The 21,934-nt window shown below is 37.1% G+C and overlaps 2 protein-coding genes across 4 annotated transcripts in view; both read left to right on the plus strand.

Moving 5' to 3' along the window:
- Positions 1-279: 279 nt before the first annotated feature.
- LOC131148484 (ankyrin repeat-containing protein At5g02620-like) lies at positions 280-4,522 on the plus strand. Of its 3 annotated transcripts, none has more exons than XM_058098189.1 (4): positions 280-695; positions 942-1,522; positions 1,614-2,023; positions 3,438-4,522. In XM_058098189.1, exons 2-4 carry the CDS (start codon positions 1,189-1,191, stop codon positions 4,302-4,304), a joined length of 1,611 nt encoding a protein of 536 aa, XP_057954172.1. In that variant the 5' UTR covers positions 280-695; positions 942-1,188; the 3' UTR covers positions 4,305-4,522. The 3 variants fall into 3 exon arrangements, with proteins under 3 accessions (XP_057954172.1, XP_057954174.1, XP_057954173.1); XM_058098191.1 differs by having other exon boundaries at positions 281-695; positions 845-1,522; XM_058098190.1 differs by having other exon boundaries at positions 288-695; positions 962-1,522.
- An 8,275-nt stretch (positions 4,523-12,797) lies between these two features.
- LOC131148917 (E3 UFM1-protein ligase 1 homolog) overlaps positions 12,798-21,934 on the plus strand; it is a 39,600-nt gene continuing 30,463 nt past the window's right edge. The window contains exons 1-4 of the mRNA XM_058098881.1: positions 12,798-13,068; positions 13,424-13,735; positions 14,091-14,357; positions 14,975-15,022. Coding sequence (XP_057954864.1) covers positions 12,895-13,068; positions 13,424-13,735; positions 14,091-14,357; positions 14,975-15,022 — 801 coding nt within the window. The 5' untranslated portion in view covers positions 12,798-12,894. The remainder of the gene's footprint in view (positions 13,069-13,423; positions 13,736-14,090; positions 14,358-14,974; positions 15,023-21,934) is intronic.

Consider the following 21,934-nt stretch of genomic DNA (forward strand, 5'->3'; position numbering starts at 1 on the left):
TACGAGTGAGGAAGCTAAAGTAACACAATTAGGAGCTCATCAAAGCGCGTGGCAAACACTTCCTAATTTTCACATGCATCATCCCAAGAAAACAAAAATAGTATAATTGAATAAATACAATCAATTGAAACGAACCCCACTCCTTGGGATTCACCAAGCGGCTGCCGCTCGGACTGGTGGAGGAGCAACACACGCGCCACCACGCGCGTGGTCCTGTTATTTCCGCCAATTGCATTATTGATCGCCTCTAATTTAGCCTCTGTTTTGCTGTTCTGAAATGTCCGTTGTGTTTTTTGCGTTATTGTTTTTACGTATTCCGACTTTCGATTCTCACATTCGCAGCTATTGTTGTCGTCATCCTCTTTACAAAAGGTTTTCTTTCTTTTATTGGGAGATTGGCTCTGTATGAGCTCTGCGTTGGATTCAGATTCATATAAAGTGCCCTTTGGTTGAGCGCATGTGCCCCTCCCCCCTCGCCTTCCCTTTCACGCCTCTACACCGCTAGATATATTTTCCCTCGCTTATTTTTCTGCTCCAAAAGGAAACGCAACCATAAAGTTTGATTTTTTCTTTTCTTTTCTTCTTTACATTTTCGAGAATCCATTGCGAGTGGTTCTGTGGAACCCATGATTCTGTAGTGGGTTCATCTCCGTCGCACGGGAGAGGGAATGGGGAGCTCTGTTCTTCTTACCCAGGTGAATTTCTCTTTTTGCTTTTCACTTTTTGATTCGTTACAAGCGTAATCTTCTTTGGAATCATGAAAATGAAAATAACTCCGTAAACCCATATTGATTATATGGTTTGTGTTGTGTATTCTTATGCGTCATTTCATGTTGGGAACCAGAGCTGTGTTTGTTGATTGTAATGGTGGAGGGTGGGTTTGTGGGAAGAACAATTTGGGCATTTGTTAAATGTTTGTATTCGGATTGTTGTTTCAACAGGCTATTGTTTTGGGATTCAGGGAATGCCCAGACCAAGCAGAATGAATAACAGTAACAGTCTCCAAAGTTTCATGCTCCTTGATGATCAGAATGATTCCTATTAATTTTCACAGGCTTCTTGGAGTCAATATGATTTCTGTGAATAAAAAATGCAATCATTGATCTGGATTTTTGAGGGGAAGAAGAAAAAACTATGTATGTTGATTAGAGTTAGCTGAAAGGGAGGGATTTTCTTCGATCAAGTCCGATGGAGGGACCGGTTTTGCCACCAAGCGTTCCCCGGAAGAAGATGACAAAACAGTTAACTGGCAAACGTGATGATAATCCACTGCATTCTGCGGCGAGAGCCGGAAATCTTGGTGTGGTGACAGAAATCCTCTCAGGAGCTGGGGATGCAGAATTGACGGAGTTAATGTCAAAGCAAAATCAATCTGGTGAAACTGCCCTTTATGTTGCAGCTGAATATGGATATGTTGATGTGGTAAAGGAGATGGTTAAGTACTATGATCTTGTCACAGCAAGCATCAAAGCAAGAAATGGATTTGATGCATTCCACATCGCTGCCAAACAAGGGGATTTGGGTATGTCCACTATTGAAATTCTCTATTTCTTCTCTCTAATATCAGTTTCTCTATTGAAGGCAGATTTGAGTTTTGATTGCTTGTGTTGTAGAGGTATTGATAGTCCTTATGGAGGCTCATCCGGATCTTTCAATGACTGCTGATGCTTCGAACACAACGGCTTTGCACACGGCTGCGACGCAAGGACATATTGAGATCGTGAATCTTTTGTTGGATGCCGGAAGCAGCCTGGCTGCTATTGCAAGAAGTAATGGGAAAACAGCCTTGCATTCTGCAGCAAGAAATGGCCATTTGGAGGTTGTGAGAACACTTCTAGGCAAGGAGCCTGGGATTGCAACACGAACTGACAAGAAGGGGCAGACGGCACTTCACATGGCTGTGAAGGGACAAAATCTTGAGGTAGTAGAAGAGCTAATTAAAGCAGCTCCTTTGTCAGTAAACATGGTTGATACCAAGGAAAATACGGCATTGCATATAGCAACACGAAAAGGCAGAGCTCAGGTAAATTGCTCTTTGCATTTCTTGGCTGAAGTAAAATTTTATTCATAGACTACCTCAAACGTATATAATGGTTGGCTTCTTTATCAATTAACCCAGGACCTTCATTGAATTAATCTTCGTGTTGATTGTGTTAATTGATTTGCAATGAGGAGAAGTCTTAACTCTTTGGTTTTTAATTGGTGAAAAAAAATTTATTTTAAGGGAGATATCAGTTAATCCACTGTTTGGGGTGGGATAAATAAATGAAATATATATATGATTTGAACTTGTAGCTATTGGGGAAACAGTTTGATGCAGCTAGTAACTTTCTGGGATGTATGCTGCCATACAGCCGCTGCTGTCTCATTTCATGCATGCTTTTTGTAGAAATGGCATCACAAAGTTGGGAGAGAGTTTGTTGAAAAGTTAGCATTATGTCCAAAAAACTAAAGCTGGTTCTGGAGGCCTTCAGTTAGTAGTAGTAGTACTGCTAATAATAATATTATTATTATTTTTAGAAAATTTTTAAGAAATTTCCCTAGTTTGTACTTGGCAGAGAGTTTAGAACTAAATCTCAATATTCTGCAACAATGTTTAATTAAGCTCAGTCTACTTCTAATTCTTTCACATGACAGTTTTTTTCATAAAGCTGTGAACTGGATTTCTGATTTTTTGTTCAAATTGCATATCAATGCTTTTGGGTTGCCTTTTTCTGTTATCAATCGTGATATTTGGGTCAGTATCAACATCTATCTAGAATGAGTACCCATCTTCATTGGAACTCTTAGCCTTCAGCTTTTTAGTTTATAACTCTTCATCAATGCTTCTGAATTTTGGTTCGAAGAACTATTGCTTGAAATCTATTCCAAACCTTGAAATGTCTGCTATCTTGCTCAGTATTGATTAAACTGCTGGATAATACAGTTCTGAAAAAGGTCAAATTTTAGAAATCTAAACTAATGAAAATCTTAAAATGGCTGAAGGTTGAAATTGAATCTTGAAATTTTCAAAAATGAGTCTCAGGATCAATAGAGTAAAATATTGTAAATTGAGGACATATTTGCTATCAAACAAGGCATGTACTCATGCTGTTATTATGATTTTGATATCAGTTTGAAGGGTGGATGCAATGTGGGGCTGCTGGGGGGCTATGACTCCCCCAGTAGCTTTTATGTTAGCTAGTAGCTTTCCCCCCTCCCCAGCCGAACCCAAAAAAAAAAAAGCGCCATATTCCAAGGACATGCATTATCTGAACTGAGTGAGATGCCAATTTCTGAAGCGACCCTGAGATAAAATAGAAAAAAAAGTTAATTCCTTCACCCCCAGAGATTAATTTAGTTTGCGTTTACTTTTCTTGTGCTAAGGTGGATGGTGTGATATGTACAAAAATTGGTGGATAGTGCTGAACTTTCTAAAATCTGTTTTGTTTGTGCAGATTGTTTTGATGCTACTTGGACACAGTGAAACTGACACAAAAGCTGTCAACAGAGCGGGCGAAACTGCACTTGACACTGCTGAGAAAACTGGGAACACCCAAGTCGCAGCCATCCTCCTGGAACATGGGGTTCAGAGTGCAAAGGCCCTCAAACCACAAGCAACAAGCACAGCCCGAGAGCTGAAACAAACTGTGAGTGACATCAAACATGAAGTCCACTACCAGCTGGAACACACCCGCCAAACTAGAAGACGTGTACAGGGCATTGCAAAACGCCTCCACAAAATGCACGCAGAAGGCCTTAATAATGCAATCAATTCCACCACAGTTGTTGCTGTTCTCATTGCCACTGTTGCCTTTGCAGCCATTTTCACTGTCCCAGGGCAATACGTTGACGACCCAACCGACATTCCTCCCGGGCTCTCTCTCGGAGAAGCTAATATTGCTCCAAAAGCCCCATTTCTGATTTTCTTCATCTTTGATTCCATTGCCCTCTTCATTTCTCTGGCTGTTGTGGTGGTGCAAACCTCTGTTGTGGTAATAGAGAGCAAGGCAAAGAAGCAAATGATGGCAATCATTAACAAGCTAATGTGGCTAGCGTGTGTGCTTGTTTCGGTGGCCTTCCTGGCACTATCTTTCATTGTGGTGGGTGAACGTGAGAAATGGCTGGCAATTGGAGTGACAATTATTGGAACAACAATAATGGCTACTACTTTGGGTACAATGTGCTATTGGGTAATTAGGCATCGGATTGAGGCCTCAAACATGAGGAGCATTCGGCGATCGTCATTGGGCAGCAGGTCGCGGTCCTGGTCAATGTCAGTAATGTCTGATTCCGAGATTCTAAACAAAATGTATGCTATTTAAAAACCCTCTACCCCAGATTACTTTTGTCTGCATTTGTCATACCAGATCTCTAATGCCCTTTAAATTGCCTCCCATATGTATATCACTTTCTCCGTTTTCATTTTCTATTAAAGATTTGGTCAGCACCAAACAGTTTAGTTCATGTTTATGATCACACGTAGAGGGAAACAGTGTAGTTCATGTTTATGATCATACATAGAGGGAAACCATTTCATGTATCCCTTTCCGAGTGCTTCATCCTCCTGTTTATAATTTTAATTTTTACTGTAAACCTTCGGTGCATTGCGTGCAAGGGATTGATTAGTGTTGATTAAGCTAGTACAGTTTACACCCATGTGAAAATGATGCAAATATTTAGAAAAATTGGGTGCTTCGTACTCTGTTGATGGATGGAGACAATTAGCAGATGAGTTTGGAGAACCCATCCTAAGCAGAAACGACAAGTAGGAAGTCTTGGTGTGTATGCATTATTGGCTGCTTCAGTTGACAATCAAGAAAAGGTGGATAACCATAACAAATGGAAAAGGTAAGGTGGAGTATCAATCTAGAGCTTGATGGTTATGTTTTGTGGAGAAGTGCAGAGCATCCTTTGGCCATGGATGGACTTTTGCAGCTTTGCTGGCAGCTGGGTGTAAAAAGGCAGTAGCAGCCCCATCCCCATGTTGGATGTGGGTTTTTTTCAAGCAGGGTTTCATTGTTTGCTGCCTCTTCATCCTCAAACAAATCCCAAACAAATTGAGAATGACAAAATTTGCTCTTTGACTTTTTACTTTCCCTCTCGAAAGTTGTTAATTAAGCTTTTGATTGATAAATGTCACTTCAATAACTTACGAAAATGACTACTAGTGTGACTTTTGACTTATATTTTCATAAAGCAAAGTTTGTTATAATTTGTAAAAACTTGACAAAAGTCACGAAAGTTTTTCTTCGTAATCAGTGTTTAGTATCTCATATAAAAATAAATTATGCCAAAGTCGTAATTTTTGACTTATTGGATTCAAGTAAAAATGGTACCTTACACACTTGTGGACTGTTCAACCAAATTATTTACTCTTTCTCTTGGGAGTTTGGAATTCGAAACTTAAATTTGTATTTATATTGATTTACATAAAGTAAAAATAAAAATATGATAAGTTTCCCTAGATTTACTCTACTCAAATTCATACACTCCAATAAAATTTTATTTATTTGTTTATTATTATTTTTTGGATACATAAATAGTCTCAAACTCCATACCCAAAATTTAAGTTCTATTACAGTCTTGGCATAATAAGACCATCCTTGATGATTTCAATTTATGATTTCAATGAAACTAGTTGGTCGGTAAAAGAAGAAAATCTCTAGATGGTTTAATTTTCCTCCCATTCTCTTTATGACAGAAAAAGGATGGCATGGTACAAGGTTGTTGTCCATGTGCCTATCCTGCAAGTGTAGAAAAGACTTTGCTGCCGTAGAAAATATGTTTAGCTGAATCATTTCGTTTTTAATGTTTTAAACATGTTAGTTATTCGGATTTATCTACAAAAAGAAAAAGGTCAATTCCATTTTTTATCCTTTTTGTCTTACTTGGTGCCAACGGGAATGCCTTTCTTACCCTTCATATATGACGTAAAACATTTGCCAAAGAAAGTTATGGTACACAAAGTGCTCATTTTAGTGATAGGAGCAAAGGTCTCGTCATAGTCAACCCTATACTCAGGACAACCAAACAAGCCTTATAGCGGTCCACAGACCTTTCATGCCGAAGTTTCACAAAAAAAATCCATTTGCACCCAATTAGCTTGATATGAGAAGGACAAGGGACCATGTCCTACTTGTTGGGTTTTTTCCTTCCATGTGGAGGAAAGCCCAAGTAGATTTTATTAAAAGCCCAAAATCCAGTCTTTTAGTGTAAAAATCTAAAGAAAGTTATAAAAAAAAAAAAAAAAGAGGGGAGAAGGGAGGGACCGGCACTTCTAAAAAGAAAGAGAGAAAATCGTGATTTTTCTCATGCTGCCCAGATTTCATCAAGACTCCGATCTCGCTTCGTCTGTGGTCCGATCGAGCTGAAATTTGGAGGAGAGGTTCACAACTCAATGAGCTACAATCTGAACGGTGGAAATTGAATTTTGAGCTCAGGAGTTGGGATTTTTGCTTGTGAACAGTAACCGAGAATTTGGTATATTCTCTCCATTCTCTTTGTATTTGCCAATATTGTAGATATCTTGATGAGATATATTTGTAACCTCTAATTGAAATTAGAGAAGACTTGGTGTACCCATTATTTGGTTAATAGTGGAGGTTTCAATTGAATTAGGTCTCGTGATTTTTCTTCCTCACACTGGGAAAATTTTCCATGTAAAAAATTGTTTGTGTTCTTGTGGTTTGGTGTGATTGATTATTTTTCTTACTATTTTTAGCATGCATACACTATATTTGCTTGCATATAGGGGGAAGAATTATTCCGCTGTGGTTGTTTGTTGATATCTCTCCTAACAAAGTGGTATCAAAGCCCGGTTGACAGATTGTCAGGTTGATAGTTTGAGTTATGGAAGCAAATACTAGTAGAATGATTAATCTCAATGGTTCAAATTATCACATATGGAAAGGAAAAATGGAAGATCTACTTTATGTGAAAGATTATTACCTACCGGTGTTTAGTGTTGAAAAATCAGAAAAAAAAAAAAAAAAAAGTCTAATGTGGAATGGATTTTGTTACATCGATAGGTGTGTGGGTATATCAGGCAGTGGGTAGATGATAATGTTTTGAACCATATTAGTGGAGAGACAAATGCACGTTTTATATGGAGTAAGCTTGAAGAGTTATATGCTAGAAAGACTGGAAATAATAAGTTGTTTCTAATTAAATAAATGATGGCTTTGAGGTATCAGGACGGGACTCATTTATCTGATTACCTGAATACATTCCAAAGAATTATTAATCAGTTGGATGTAATGGGTATTAAGTTTGATGATAAGATACAAGGGTTATGGTTGCTTGTTCATTACTGGACTCGTGGGAGACGCTCAGAACTTTATTGTCTAAACTCTGCTCTAGAATGTGCAATCATAATGGATATGGCCAAGAGTTATTTGCTAAATGAAGAGGCGAGAAAAAAAAACACAAGGATCCTCTTCACAGTCAGAGTACTTGGTTACAGAAAATAGGGGGAGAAGTAAGAGCAGAGGTCCGAAGAACAGAGATAATAGCAGAAGCAAGTCCAACAAGTTTGCAAATGTTGAGTGTCATCATTGCGGGAAAAAAGGGACACATCAAAAAATATTGCAGGCAATTGAAGAAAGAAAACAAGAATGAGAAAGGGAAGGGAACGAAGAATGAAGATGACAAAGATGGTGATGATAGAATTGCTACCACCACTCCTGCAGAATTCCTCATTGTTTATGATGATGAGATGATAAATGTTGCATACCATGAGACCAACTGGGTGATTGACAGTGGTGCCTCCATTCATGCTATATCTCACAAGGATTTCTTTACATCCTATAGATCTGGTGACTTTAGAACAGTAAAGATGGGAAATGATGGCTTGGTTAAAGTCATTAAAATTGGGGATGTGTATCTGAAGACAAATAATGGCATGAGTTTAGTTCTTAGAGATGTGAAGCATATTCATGACATTCATTTGAATTTGATTTCTGCAAGTAAACTTGATGACGAAGGGTACTACAACACTTTCAGTGATGGCTAGTGGAAGCTCACCAGGGGGGCTATGGTTGTGGCTCGAGGCATGAAGCACTCTGCATTGTACGTTCTGCAAGCAAAGATCTCCAACGATATAGTTAATGCAATGGAAGATAATGGTACAACAGAGTTATGGCACAAGAGACTGGCTCATATGAGTGAGAAAGGATTAACTCTGCTGGGGAAGACAAGTCTACTATGTGGACTAAAATATACACTTCTGAAAATGTGTCCTCATTGTTTGTCAAGGAAGCAGAACAGAGTTTCCTTCAAGAATTCCCCTCATTCGAGAAAGTCAGAGATACTGGATTTGGTACATTCGGATGTGTGTGGTCCTATGAAGATGATAACACTTGGTGGCTCTAGATACTTTGTGACCTTCATAGATGATCATTCAAGGAAGTTATGGGTGTATACCTTGAAGTCAAAAAACCAAGTGTTGGCTGAGTTCAAGCAATTTCAAGCCCTAGTTGAGAGACAGATTGGGAAGAAACTAAGGTGCATCCGGACTGATAATGGTGGAGAGTATTCTGGTCCATTTGATGATTATTGTAGACAACAAGGTAATCGGCATCAAAAGACTCCTCCGAAAACTCCTCAATTGAATGGCATAGTAGAAAGGACGAACTTAACACTGGTTGAGAGAGTGAGATGTTTGCTTTCACAAGCCCGGTTGCCAAAATCCTTTTGGGGGGAGGCTTTGAGCACTGTTGTTCATGTGTTAAATCTTACACCCTGTGTTCCTCTACAGTTTTAATGTGCCAGACCGACTTTGGACAGGTAAGGATGTTTCCTATAATCACTTGCGTGTTTTTGGGTGCAAAACATTTGTGCATATTCCAAAAGATGAAAGGTCCAAACTTGATAAGAAAACGCGATAGTGTATATTCCTTGGCTACGGTCAAGATGAGTTTGGATACAAGCTATATGATCTACTTGAGAAGAAAATTGTGAGAAGCAGAGATGTCATATTTGTAGAAGATCAAACAATTCAGGATATTGAGAAGGTACAGAAATCTGTGTCTCAGCAAGGTGATAGTTTGACTGATGTGGATCCAGCTCCTCTAAAGAATTTTCCATATCAGGTTGAGAATGATGTTCAGGATGACCACCAGGATAGAGGTGATGTGGATGTTCCCTTACAGGCTCCGAGACATGTTGAGACTAATGAGCAGTTGACAGTGCCTGAGATTTCACCAGAGATTCCATCTAGGAGGTCAGCCAAAGACCGACATCCTTCCACTCGGTATTCAGCAGAACAATATGTGTTATTGACTGACGGGGGAGAGCCCTAGTGTTTTGCAGAAGCCATGGAAGATGAACACAAGACAGAGTGGGTTGAGGCCATGCAAGATGAGATGCAATCATTGCATGATAACCACACCTTTGAGTTAGTGAAGTCACTTAAAGGAAAAAAAGTTATGGAGAACAAGTGGATTTACAAGAAGAAGTCAAATGAGTTCTCTTCACGACCACTGTACAAAGTTAGATTGGTTGTAAAAGGGTTTGGTCAGAGAAAAGGTTTTGACTTTGATGAAACCTTCTCTCCAATTGTAAAGATGTCATCGATCCGTATAGTACTTGGCTTAGCAGCTAGTCTTGACTTGGAAGTTGAGCAGATGAATGTGAAAACTACCTTCCTTTATGGTGATTTGGAGGAAGAGATTTATATGAAGCAGCCAGAAGGTTTCAGAGTGAAAGGGAAAGAGGATTATGTGTGCAAGCTAAAGAAAAGCCTATATGGTTTGAAACAAGCACCGAGACAGTGGTATAAGAAGTTTGAGTCTGTTATGGGGGAGCAAGGCTACAATAAGACAACTTCTGATTACTGTGTATTTGTTCAAAAATTCTCTGATGATGATTTTATTTTCTTACTACTTTATGTGGATGACATGTTGATTGTTGGGAGGAATGCTTCAAGGATTGACAAGTTGAAGAAGCAATTGAGTAAGTCATTTGCTATGAAGGATTTGGGGCTAGCAAAGAAAATTCTTGGCATAAGAATCAGTCATGACAGGAGTGCCAAGAAGTTATATTTGTCACAGGAGGAGTACATTGAGAAAGTGTTTCAGAGGTTCAATATGGACAAAGCTAAAGTGGTTAGCTCTCCTATTGCTACCCACTTCAGACTAAGTACAAAGAAATTTCCTTCTATAAATAAGGAAAAAGAAGACATGGAAAGATTTCCTTATGCCTCAGCAGTAGGAAGTTTGATGTATGCAATGGTTTGCACAAGACCAGATATAGCCTATGCAGTTTGTGTAGTTAGCCGATTCTTGTCAAATCAAGGAAGAGAGCACTGGAATGCAGTGAAGTGGACCATGAGGTATCTTCGAGGCACTTCCAGTTTGAGACTTGATTTGGGAAACGAACAACCATTGTTAGTTGGTTACACAGATGCAGATATGGCTGGGGATGTGGATACTCGTAAGTTTACTTCGGGCTATTTGATAACTTTTACAGGTGGAGCTATAGCTTGACAATCGAGACTTCTAAAGTGTATTGCTCTTTCTATGACAGAGGCATAGTTCATTGTAGCAACGAAAGCGACTAAAGAGTTGGTATGGGCAAAGAAGTTCTTGAGAGAACTTGGTTTCAAGCAGCAGAGGTATGTGTTGTTTTGTGATAATCAGAGTGCTATTCATCTTGCTAAGAATTTCAGTTTCCATGCAAGATCAAAACACATTTATATGCGATACCATTGGATTAGAGATGCGTTGAACGATAAGTTACTTGAACTTGAGAAGGTTCACACTGATGATAATGGTTCTGATATGTTAACAAAGAAACTACTAAGGGAGAAGCTTGAAGTTTGTTGTTCGATCGCCGGGATGATGATTCCCTTCACATAGTCAGAAAGGGGGAGATTTGTTGGGTTATTTCCTTCCATGTGGAGGAAAGCCCAAGTGGGCTTTATTAAAAGTCCAAAGTCCAGCCTTTTAGTGTGAAAACCTAAAGGAAGTTATAAAAAAGAGAGGGGAGAAGGGAGGAGCCGTCACTTCTAAAAAGAAAGAGAGAAAAATGTGATTTTTCTTATGCTGCTCAGATTTCATCAAGACTCCAATCCCACTTCTTCTGTGGTCCGATCGAGCTGAAATTTGGAGGAGAGGTTCATGACTCAAGGAGCTACAATCTGAACGGTGAAGATCGGATTTTGAGCTCAAGAGTTGGGATTTTTTCCCATGAATAGTAACCACAAATTTGGTATATTCTCTCCAATTATCTTTGTATTTGCCAAGATTGTTGATATATTGATAAGATATATTTGTAGCCTCTAATTGAGATTAAAGAAGACATGGTGTACCTATTATTTGGTTGATAGTGGAAGTTTCAACTGGACTAGGTCTTATGGTTTTTCTTCCTCACACTAGGGAAGTTTTCCACGTAAAAAATTGTTTGTATTCTTGTGATTTGGTGTATTTGATTATTTTTCTTACTATTTTCAGCATGCATAAAAGTAGAAATACATTATATTTGCTTGCATATAAGAAGAATTATTCCGCTGTGGTTGTTTGTTGATATCTCTCCCAACTAGGACTGTATACGGTTTGGTGCGATTCAATTTTGGCTAGAACCCAAAATCGAACCAAAATTTTTGGTTTTGGGATTTCCGAACCGAAACCGAAACCGAACCAAAATTATGCTTTAATTGAAAACCAAAAATGTGGCGGTTTGGTTGCGGTTTTTTCAAAAAAGATAACCTTTATTTTTCATAAAATTGTTGAAAATTTATTGAGAATTTTAATTTTTTATAGGAATTCATAATTTTAACAAAATAAAATATATTGGGCACTTTTAACAAAAATAACCTTTATTTTTCATAAAGTTCTTAAAAATTTATTGAGAATTTTTATTTTCTATAGTGGCTATATGGCTATATTGCATGCTATATTTTTACTAGCCATATTATATATATATATATAGGTTTTTTGGTTTTTTTCGGTTCGGTCTCAACATAAAACCGAAACCAAAACCAAAACCAAAACCAAACTTTTTTATTTTTGAAAACCGCAACCGAAACCAAAAACCGAAAAACCGAACCGTTTATGGTTTTGGTTCGGTTTCGGTTCGGTTTTTGGTTTTTACTCCCAACACCACTTACATTTTAAAGGTTCGTTTGGTTCAACGAAATAATTATTTTTTAAAATAAGACAAAATATAGTTTAAATTTTAAAAATCAAGGGAATATATAATCCTTGTATATATTCTTAATTACTCCACTCAACGTGGAATAAAAAAGAAATAAATATTCTCAACATAAAAATTAGGAATAACTATTCCTCATCTATTGCTTATTATGAACTTATAAAATATTTCGTATTTGTTTATTTTATAGTAATGCAACAATAACAAAATCAAACCTTAGTCCCATTAAGTGAGGTCGATTATATGAATCATTTTTCCCTAATTTATGCTTACTTTATAATAATAGTATAATTTTTTTTATATAAATAACTGTAACTAGTCTAGTAAAATTAATTTATTTATGAGAATAGGCATTCGACAAACCGAATGTAACCATACATTTTGCATTTTCCAAAACATTACTACAAAATGCTAAAAAAAATTGGCATATGCCACAGAAACTTTTCTGACTCCCATAAATATTCTTTCACAATATTTTGCAAAACACATTACTATTCTTCTCTAAATTTCAGTAATATTATATATTATTGAGCCCATCATGTTGGGCTCGATGATGTTGTAGCATCGCCCAAACAGCGGGTGAGTGGGCTAAGGTGATGAAGAAGGCTCAATTTACATGGGCCGAAACCCGAATGACTGAAAATCTAACATCCGACTACTGATTCGGGTCGAAACTTCGAACTATGAAGTTCGAAAAATCAACTGAAAAACCTTGTTCCTCTCTCTCTCGCTCGCTCTCTCTCGGGAGACTGAAATTTGATCATGGATGAAGAATTGCTGGAATTGCAGAGACAATTCGAATCCGCGCAGCAAGCGAAGTCGAGCGTCAGATTATCTGAAAGGAACGTCGTCGAATTGGTGCAAAAGCTTCAAGAGCTTCAAATCATCGACTTCGATCTTCTTCACACCGTTTCCGGCAAGGAATACATCACTCCTGTACTATTCTCTCTCTCTCGCTCTCTCTACCCTTCTCTCTGTTGCCACTCTTCCCATCTGCTCTGTTTGGTTGTTGAGAAATTGCAGTGAAAGAAAATGAACCAAAATTTCAATTCTTAGATTTTTCGCTGTATTCGAGTCTCAGCCGATTACGAACAATTGGAAAAGCTGAGTTGGGGACGAGAATGACCTGAATTCGAGATTCACCATTTCATATTTTTTCCATGTCTTCTTAGCATCCAAACGTGGTTTGGATTTTAATTTTACTTGGGGCACTTTTCGTCATTTATAAATGCATCCATCTAATTTTATCGTCGCTAGTTGTTCTTTTAATGCGATTATGTATGGGCAACAGGACCAACTGAGGCATGAAATGGTAATGGAGATTAAGAGAGTAGGGCGTGCTTCCTTGATTGACCTTGCGGACATAACTGGGGTTGATTTGTATCATGTTGAGAAGCAAGCCGGACGTGTAGTTTCTGACGATTCAGGACTTATGTTAGTTCAGGGAGAAATAATTTCCAATTCATATTGGGATACTGTAGCTGAAGAAATTAATGAAAGGCTTCAGGAATGCAGTCAGATTGCTTTAGCTGAACTTGCTGCACAGCTTCATGTGGGATCCGAGTTGGTTGCATCCATGCTGGAGCCACGCCTAGGGACTATGGTATTGTGTTTTCCTACTTCTTTGCGATTTTAAACATTGGTATAACTTTTTATATTGGTGGTGACAATGCTAGTTAGTACTGGTTAGATTCAAGTGGTTTTGATTGTCCCTAATTTTTTCACTTTATGTTTGCGAGGGGTTTTGAATTTGGATTTGTAAAGATTTGAAAAAGATGTAATACAAAATTGTATTGAATTTTTTTCAAATCCATCCAAAACCAAATCCAAGGCTCGAAATCTATGCTACCAAACACAGCATCAATATGCTTTGTTTGGATTTCTCTGAAATTTACAATTTGTCTATAATTAAAGCCATGGGCAAGAGCACGACTAATCTGGTTTATTTACAAATTCAGGTGAAAGGTAGACTTGAAGGAGGGCAGTTGTATACTCCTGCGTATGTTGCTCGGGTTAGTGCCATGGTTCGTGGTGCTGCAAGAGGTATCACAGTTCCAACAAATTTGTCATTGTTGTGGAGCTCCTTACAGCAACTGCTGCAAGAAATGGAGGGGGCAGGTGGTGTGGCTGTTGAGGGTGTTTTTTTTCAATCCATGTTTAATGGGATGATGAAGGAAGGCAGGATCTGTGGATCGCTTCGTGCAGGAGTTCATTGGACTCCAGCTGTATGAAACATAATCTGTGAAACTTCACATTTTGTTTAGTGTTTATTCTGTTATTCGCCTATTGCATTTAATATATTTTTTATTATTACTGTGGGTGGCATGTATGATGATATTTTTTTATTTTTTTTAGGTGCAAGTCCTAATGCAATAGTGAATTTTTTAAATTTCATTTCTTAAACTCCCCAGGTTGGGATAGGAACCTTTTCTTTTTTCTTTTTTATTTTTTCTTTTTTACACTTAACAGAGTTAAGACTGAGAGGGAGATGGTGAGTTGTTAAATGAGGGTTTGATTTTTTTTTTCTTTTTGTTTGTTTGTTTTTTTTTTTTTTTGGGGGGGGGGGGGGGGGATGATGTGCCAGAAATTACAATGATGCTGAGAGAAAACAGTGGGGGATATGTGAGGGAGTGATATTTGTATGGGAAGTTTTGAAAGGCAACTATTCACCCTATTTTTCCCCTCAAACTCTATTCCTGCCAAGCATGAAAATCAATAACATTTGTGGAACTGTTTACTTGTATTTTTATTTTTGGTGGTTGAAATGTCTGCCCTAGCTTTGATAAGGGTTATATTTTATTGTTGTTATACTTATTTTCACAGGGTATAAATATTTTTGCAGGTCTTTGCTGTTGCTCAGAAGGAATGTATAGATTCTTTCCTCTCTCAGGTTTGGAGTCCTAGTTTCTCAATTGTGTGAAATATTACGAACATCAGACCCCCACACACATGTACATTTTTATGTCTGTGAATAAATTCCATTTATTTATTTATTTTTGATTGCAAAAGAAGAGATCTCATTGGAAAAAGAAGAATTTACAAAGAGGAGAATAAGACATCTCCCAAAAAAAATTATGGAAAAATTTCTTCAATCTTGCTCAATTTCCAAAAAGCTCACTCCCTTAAAGCAACTAGAGGCAACGCACCATAAAGAAGCCAAATAATGAATCTTCTCTGAGTCAGCTCAATTTATCTCTGAAAAAATCTGTGTGCTTTGCTTCAACCATAAACCCCACAACACTGTGAAAATTCCACGTTTCCACAGAGCAGTCCTATCCTCTTCCGAAGCCCTCAAATGAGATAGCCAACATTCCATCCACCGTCGCTGGACAAACGCAGGTTTTTCCCAACATGCCAAATAAATTATCCCAGATGCTCAAGCAAAATCACAATGTGAGAACAAATGAGGAGCCGACTTAGAATCAAATAACAAAGGTCTTCTAATTTGCAACAGATTATTAGTATTGATTCTATTAAGCACAGTCAACCAAATGAAAGCCTTAATCTGTTGGGAAGCTTTTTAGCACTCCAAATATGTGAAAATAGGGGAAAACAAGAGTTGGAACAGGTACATAAACTCCGTTTATAACTACTTGATGCTGTGTGCTAGGGTGATATTTGTACTAGGTTGTGTGCTAACTCAATTTTCTGCAATATCTCATGATTTTTTTGCGCATGTCTGTACTGCTACCTTTGAGATTGGGATTGTAAACATTATGGAAACTAAACTGTAAGCGATATGTTGAGCTTTGTATCACTTTTATTTGATTTGAGATTGAAATACTTCATCAAGTGCAAACTGGAGGAAAAAGATTTATGTAGCCAACCCCACCTAGTGGGATTTAAGGCTTGGTTCTTGTTGTTTTGTTGTTGTAGACTGAAATAATTTTTTATAGCAAAAGAAATTTCATTACTAGGGAAAGAATTTACAAGGGGGGAGGAGAAGACATCTCCCAAAAAAATCTGGAACAAACCAGAAAAAACTAAAACGACAAAAAAAGTCAATCCAGCCAGTTTTTTCAATCCCTATTTAAATCCTGAAAGCTAGCTTCACAGAAAATTCCAAACCTGACACACCATAAAGAAGTGTAAACTGACTATTTTCCCACACCAAAAACGAATTCAACTTCTTCCTAGAAAAAAATCTGTGCATTATGTTCCAACCATTGACCCCATAAAATTGCATACTTGCTACACTTCCATAGAGCTGCCCTATCCTTCTTCCAAAGCCTGCAAAAGAAGCGATTAACAAATCTTCCACTGAATAAGGGCAAACCCAACTCTTTTCCATAAAATTGAGCAATTTTTTTCAAATCCTCCATGCAAAATCACAATGCAAAAAGCGATTAGAGGCTGTTTTGGACTTCCTATAATAGAGCATGCAAACATTCGGTGAGAGCGCCTTCAAAGGTCTCCTAATCTGCTGCAAGTTATCAGTATTAACTTTGCTAAGCACAACTAACCAAGTAAAGACTTTGATATTTGTGGGAATTTTAACCCTCCAAATAGCAGGATAAAGAGGTAAGGGAGAGTTTGAATAGGTCAAAACTCAAAGAATGATTTATAAGAAAACACCCTCGAATGACCCAAACACCAAGAACGAACATCCCTGCCCAAGGATAATTTGCAGTTGTTCAATGCGGCCAACAAGGAAGACAACCTCACCATCTCCCTATCATTTAGAGGTCTCTTGAAATGAAGACTCCAAGAGATCAGAAAGCCACTCCCATTATTCACAAAGAAAGAGATAACTTCATTTGGTTTGGAGCACAATCTAAGAAGATGAGGAAAAGTTGTAAAAAAAGAATCGTTCCTGATCCATGTGTCTTTCCAGAAATGAATCCAGGAACCTCCCGATACAAATTTTGTGTGAGAGGTGAAAATAGAGTAAATTTGGGAAATAGACCCCCATAAACTCCTCAAAGAACATCTCAAGCTAGCATTGGTATCCCCTCATTCTCATCCAACCCAAACTTACTACAAATAACTCTATGCCATAGGGAATTATCTTCTTAGGGAAGAGCCACAATCATTTAGCAAAAAGAGCGGTGTATTTTTTAGACACCAAGTTACTAAGACCCAACCCCCTTTCCTTTTTAGACTTACAAACCTCCGCCCAACTTACTAAATGGTCCCTATGACCCCCAGACCAGACCAGACCACAAAATCTCTCATAGTTCTCTTAAGCTTGCTAGCAACTTCAAAAATACAATGAAATGCTAGAGAGACAAGATTGGATAAGCGTAATTCTACCCCCAGAAGAGAAAATGGCACCCTTCCAACCGTCTAATCTCTTTGTATTCCTTTCCACTATTGGGGTCCAAAATTCCACCCTAGTGAAACCCCTAAATAAGTTAGGGACCAATTCAATAAACCACACTTCACATTTGCTGCCCAATCTCTAGTTCTCTCATCGGGTACATGTAGGGCTGTTAAATGACTTTTCCCATATTAATCTTAAGCCCAGAAACTCTCTCAAAACATTAAGTATACCCAAAATTCTTCTAAACAAAAGGTTATGATCATGAAGAAATAAAATAGTACCATTATAAAATTGAAGATAAGAAACCACCACCCCCTCATTCCCCATACCTAATCCTTTAACCAACCCTCTATCAACCGCCCTATCTATCATCCTACTTAAAACATCAGCTACAATTACACACAAAAAAGGCGGATAACGGGTCTCCTTGTCTAATGCCTCTCAAAGTAGTAAACCAAGATTTAGGTTCACCAACAATAATTGAAAACCACACATTAGACCAACAACCCCTCATTCACCTACACCAATGCTCTCCAAAACCCTTTTTCTCAGACCTTATCCAGGAAACTCCAGCTCACTCTGTTATAAGCTTTCTTGAAATCTACTTTGAAGTTTGAAAATGAACCCCCTCTTCTTATTCCTACAGATGCCCTCCACCACCTCATTAGCCCCCCAACACCCCCCCCGCCCCCACCCAAAAAAAAAAAAAAAAAACAAAAGCACTCTGGGCTCTAGAAATAATATCATTGAGCACTGCACTCAACCTATTAGTATTAGCTAAGACTTTAGTGATAATCTTATACACACTAGAGACAATATTAATAGATCTAATGTCCTCAACCTTGGGCATCTAGCTTTCTTAGGGGCCATTTGGTATCATCGTAAAAAATTTTAAAAACAAAAATTAGAAACGAAAACAAAAAATCATATACCGATACTAAAAACCAGAAATTAGCAACCTATTTTTAGTTAATATTTGTAAAGCAAAAATGAATTAAAATTTTAATTAAAAAATGCTCATTTTCGTATTTAAATAAGATAATATTTTTAAAATATGTGATTCAAATGATAAAAGTGCAAAATAATGCAAATTAAAAATACTATAATAAAAATAAATTATTATAATTATTTTACTTAATTGTTATATTTTCAAAATTCAATTTGCTATAAAAATCTTATTGTACATGACAGCTGAAAAGTTTTAAAAATATTTGTAATTGAATTTTATTATTTTTTGAAATTTATGGTTATATATATTATAATTTTATTTAAATTCATATGATCATTTTATTTTAAGTTTAATTAAAAAGTGTATATAAAATAAATGATTTAATTCAAAAAACCTATTTCAAGAAGTTAAAATTTTTTTGGTAATAGGTTGCCAAACAATTGAAAACCATAGAATCTGGTTTTCAAATTTTTTTACAAATAGTTGAGATCCAACAACAGAAATAGAGAATTGTCAAAATAAGCAGACGCATTTTTATAATATGTTTCTATATAGTGCAGAAATAGAAATAGAAATAGAAGTAGATACCAAACTGGCCCAAGACTATAAAGTTGGAGTTGATACTCTTGCTCAAAATCCCATCCCCAAAAAATCAGTGAAAAATTTCATCAAATTAGCCTTAACTATCTCCCAACAATCTTGAAAGAAAGCCATGTTAAATCCATCTGGACCTAGTGCCCTATCTCTATCCATCCCAAATACCACAGCCTTGCTTCCTCCTCATCAGATGGTCTCTTTAAGCAGTGTGGTTGATCAGCAGAGATAAGATCCCAATCTAAACCCTTGATCATAGGTCTATTATGACTATCCTCTGGATACAAATTGCGAAGGAAGCTAGTAATAATAGATGATATCAGTTGCTGATCATTAGGACTCTTCCCATCCCCCAAATCTAGCTCCCTAATCAAAATCTTCCTCTTGTTTCCATTGGCTAATCTATTGAAAAAAGAGGAACTATAATCGCCGCATTTCACCCACTTAAATTTAGTCTTTTGCCTCCAACGCCTTATTTTATAAAAAATCACCTCTTCCAACTCATTTTTAATAGAGAGTCTTCTAGCCTTCTAATTGTCCGACAACATTACCTCCACCTCCTTTCTATCCGAACCTGCCAACTCGCCTAAAAGACTAGATTTTATGAGTCTTAACATCACCAAACTCCCCCCGTATTCAAAAGTTTCAAATTTTCCTTCAGCCTTTTTTAATTTCTTCATGAATCTAAGACCATCCCAACCTCTCTCCACTTCCTCTTGCCATGAATCCCGAACCAAAGTCTTAAAAGTTGCATGGTTGTTGTATGAAATAATTCAATGGTTTATATAAATGATTGCAAGAGTCATGTATTATAAATCTCATATATTTAAAATCCTATGAACTTCTAAAATTGTTTTCACATTAGAATAACTGACATGTTAACTTAGGTCAAAGTTTGAAACGTAGCATTCTGATACTTGCTTGTTTGTTGTTTAAACTAGTGGGAATACATGCCATGCATTGTATACAATTATTGTCATAGTTGCATGCGCCGTCCATTTTAGCGCTGGCGATAAATGAGGCCTTTAAACATTGCCATAGAAAAGGGTTAGGAGGGCAGTTTTTTGGTAATTTTTTGTATCTTTTCTTTTGTTTCTTTGAAGGACAACTGTACGTGGTTCTTTTGTTTAAAAGATAAAATTCCATTGAAAAGTAGTACGCAAGAACAAAGTCAAATATGTTTACTCAAAATAAATTAAAAGTAAAATTTAAGCCAACTTAGAACCTAAGAAAGTAATCATTAGAGATATATAGTACTGCTCATTACCTGTCCTTTAATGGCCGTAGACATAGCATGTAAAATAAGAAAGTGGAGATCCCAATCCATGTGTGCCTTGTGTAGGTGCATGTTAGGGTTCAGGTTTGAGAGGAGAGGATTATGAATGAGAAGAATAACATCTGACCATAACTAGACCAATAGGTACCCTTTTCTTTTATCAGAAAAAATGTTAGATTATCACTTTTCCTAAAAGTTTAGGCTGTTATGTTATGGGCTAAAAGTGTATATCAAGCTTTAACACTCCCCCACATGTGCAGCTCGATAGCACATGGAGAGATAAATACATGATAACTAACACCCCCGATAGGGAATACAATCATTTTTTAAACACCACACAATAAACGCAGGAAACAAGACTAGAACCCAGGACCTCCAGGTAACTAGCTTTGGTACCATGTTAGATTACCACTTTACCTAAAAGCTTGAGCTATTAGGTTGTGGGCCAACAATGTATATCAAGCTTTACCGAATACCTTTATGCATCTGCCCCTGAATGGGTCAACACAACTTTGTCATTGAATGATTTTTAATCTGTTTAATGGGTTATACCTTTTAATTCTCATCGTAACTTGTCTAACCTTGGGGGTAATCATGGTTACCCATTCATGAAGCAACTCCAATTAGCAGAATCCAAACTCACCAGTTTAATGTTGATTTTTAGTTGTTTTCATAATAAATGCCTGTAAACTTAATGTTATGCTGAATCAAGAGGATGAGTCATAAAAATTACAAGAAATAACTTTGTTCACACAGATGGGTTTATGGCCATGGATGATTGTGACTATAGTGTAGAGAAACAGTACCCAAAAAAAAAGGGTAAAAGAAAATATTGGGATATTAAACAATACAATACTGGGATATAACATTTTACCCCAACACTATATTTGGCATTTCAAAATCCAAATGCTTGATAACTATTAACCAAGGCCTCCTCCTACAGTTAATCTAATCTACTTAGTCTATCTCGAAGTGTCAAAAGGTTTAACGGTTACCCAGAAACTCCCCCTTAACTCTACCATAACTTTAGAGTGGCCTCTTATCATCCTTGGTAATGGCTTAGCCTCATATTTATGGAGTATTTAGAATTAATGTGTAAGCGTATTTCTTGTGGAACAAGGGGAGAACACTTAATAGTTAACTTTCTCAGACACAATTCTGTTGTTTCCTTGTGGCTTATTGCCCCAGAAATTCCTAAAAAATGCAGTTTCAAAAACAACTCTATGACCATGATAAAACTTTATTAGGAATTTGAAACATGTCATAGCACTTGACATCTCCTTTTTATAAGAAAAGAAAATTTTATTGAAGAGAGAATAGACAAAGCATAGGACCAGAAGTCCATGGTCCATGCATCAAAGAAAAAACAAAATTGTAAGTGCACAACAAAAGTCATAACATAATCAATGCAACGAAGATTGCAAATCACTAAATGGAAAATTGAACTCTTGGACAAGAACCCACCCATCATGCCCATAGAAAGGTATAGGAAAACCACCCTCTCCCAATGAAAACACCCCAGTAGAATTTGACCCTGGAAAATTCTTGAATTCCTCTCTAACCAAATGCATGACACCATGGCCATTAAAGCACAACTCCACAAAATTCTAGCATCCTTTCTCCTGTCAAAACCTTGAAATCCAATATGAAACATCTCTTCCGAAGTGCTTAGCACTTGATATGTTAATCTTCTTACTGAATTTAACCCAATATTAATTCC

The sequence above is a fragment of the Malania oleifera genome, chromosome 2 (genome assembly GCF_029873635.1).
Source record: "Malania oleifera isolate guangnan ecotype guangnan chromosome 2, ASM2987363v1, whole genome shotgun sequence".
Taxonomy (NCBI): Eukaryota; Viridiplantae; Streptophyta; class Magnoliopsida; order Santalales; family Ximeniaceae; genus Malania; species Malania oleifera.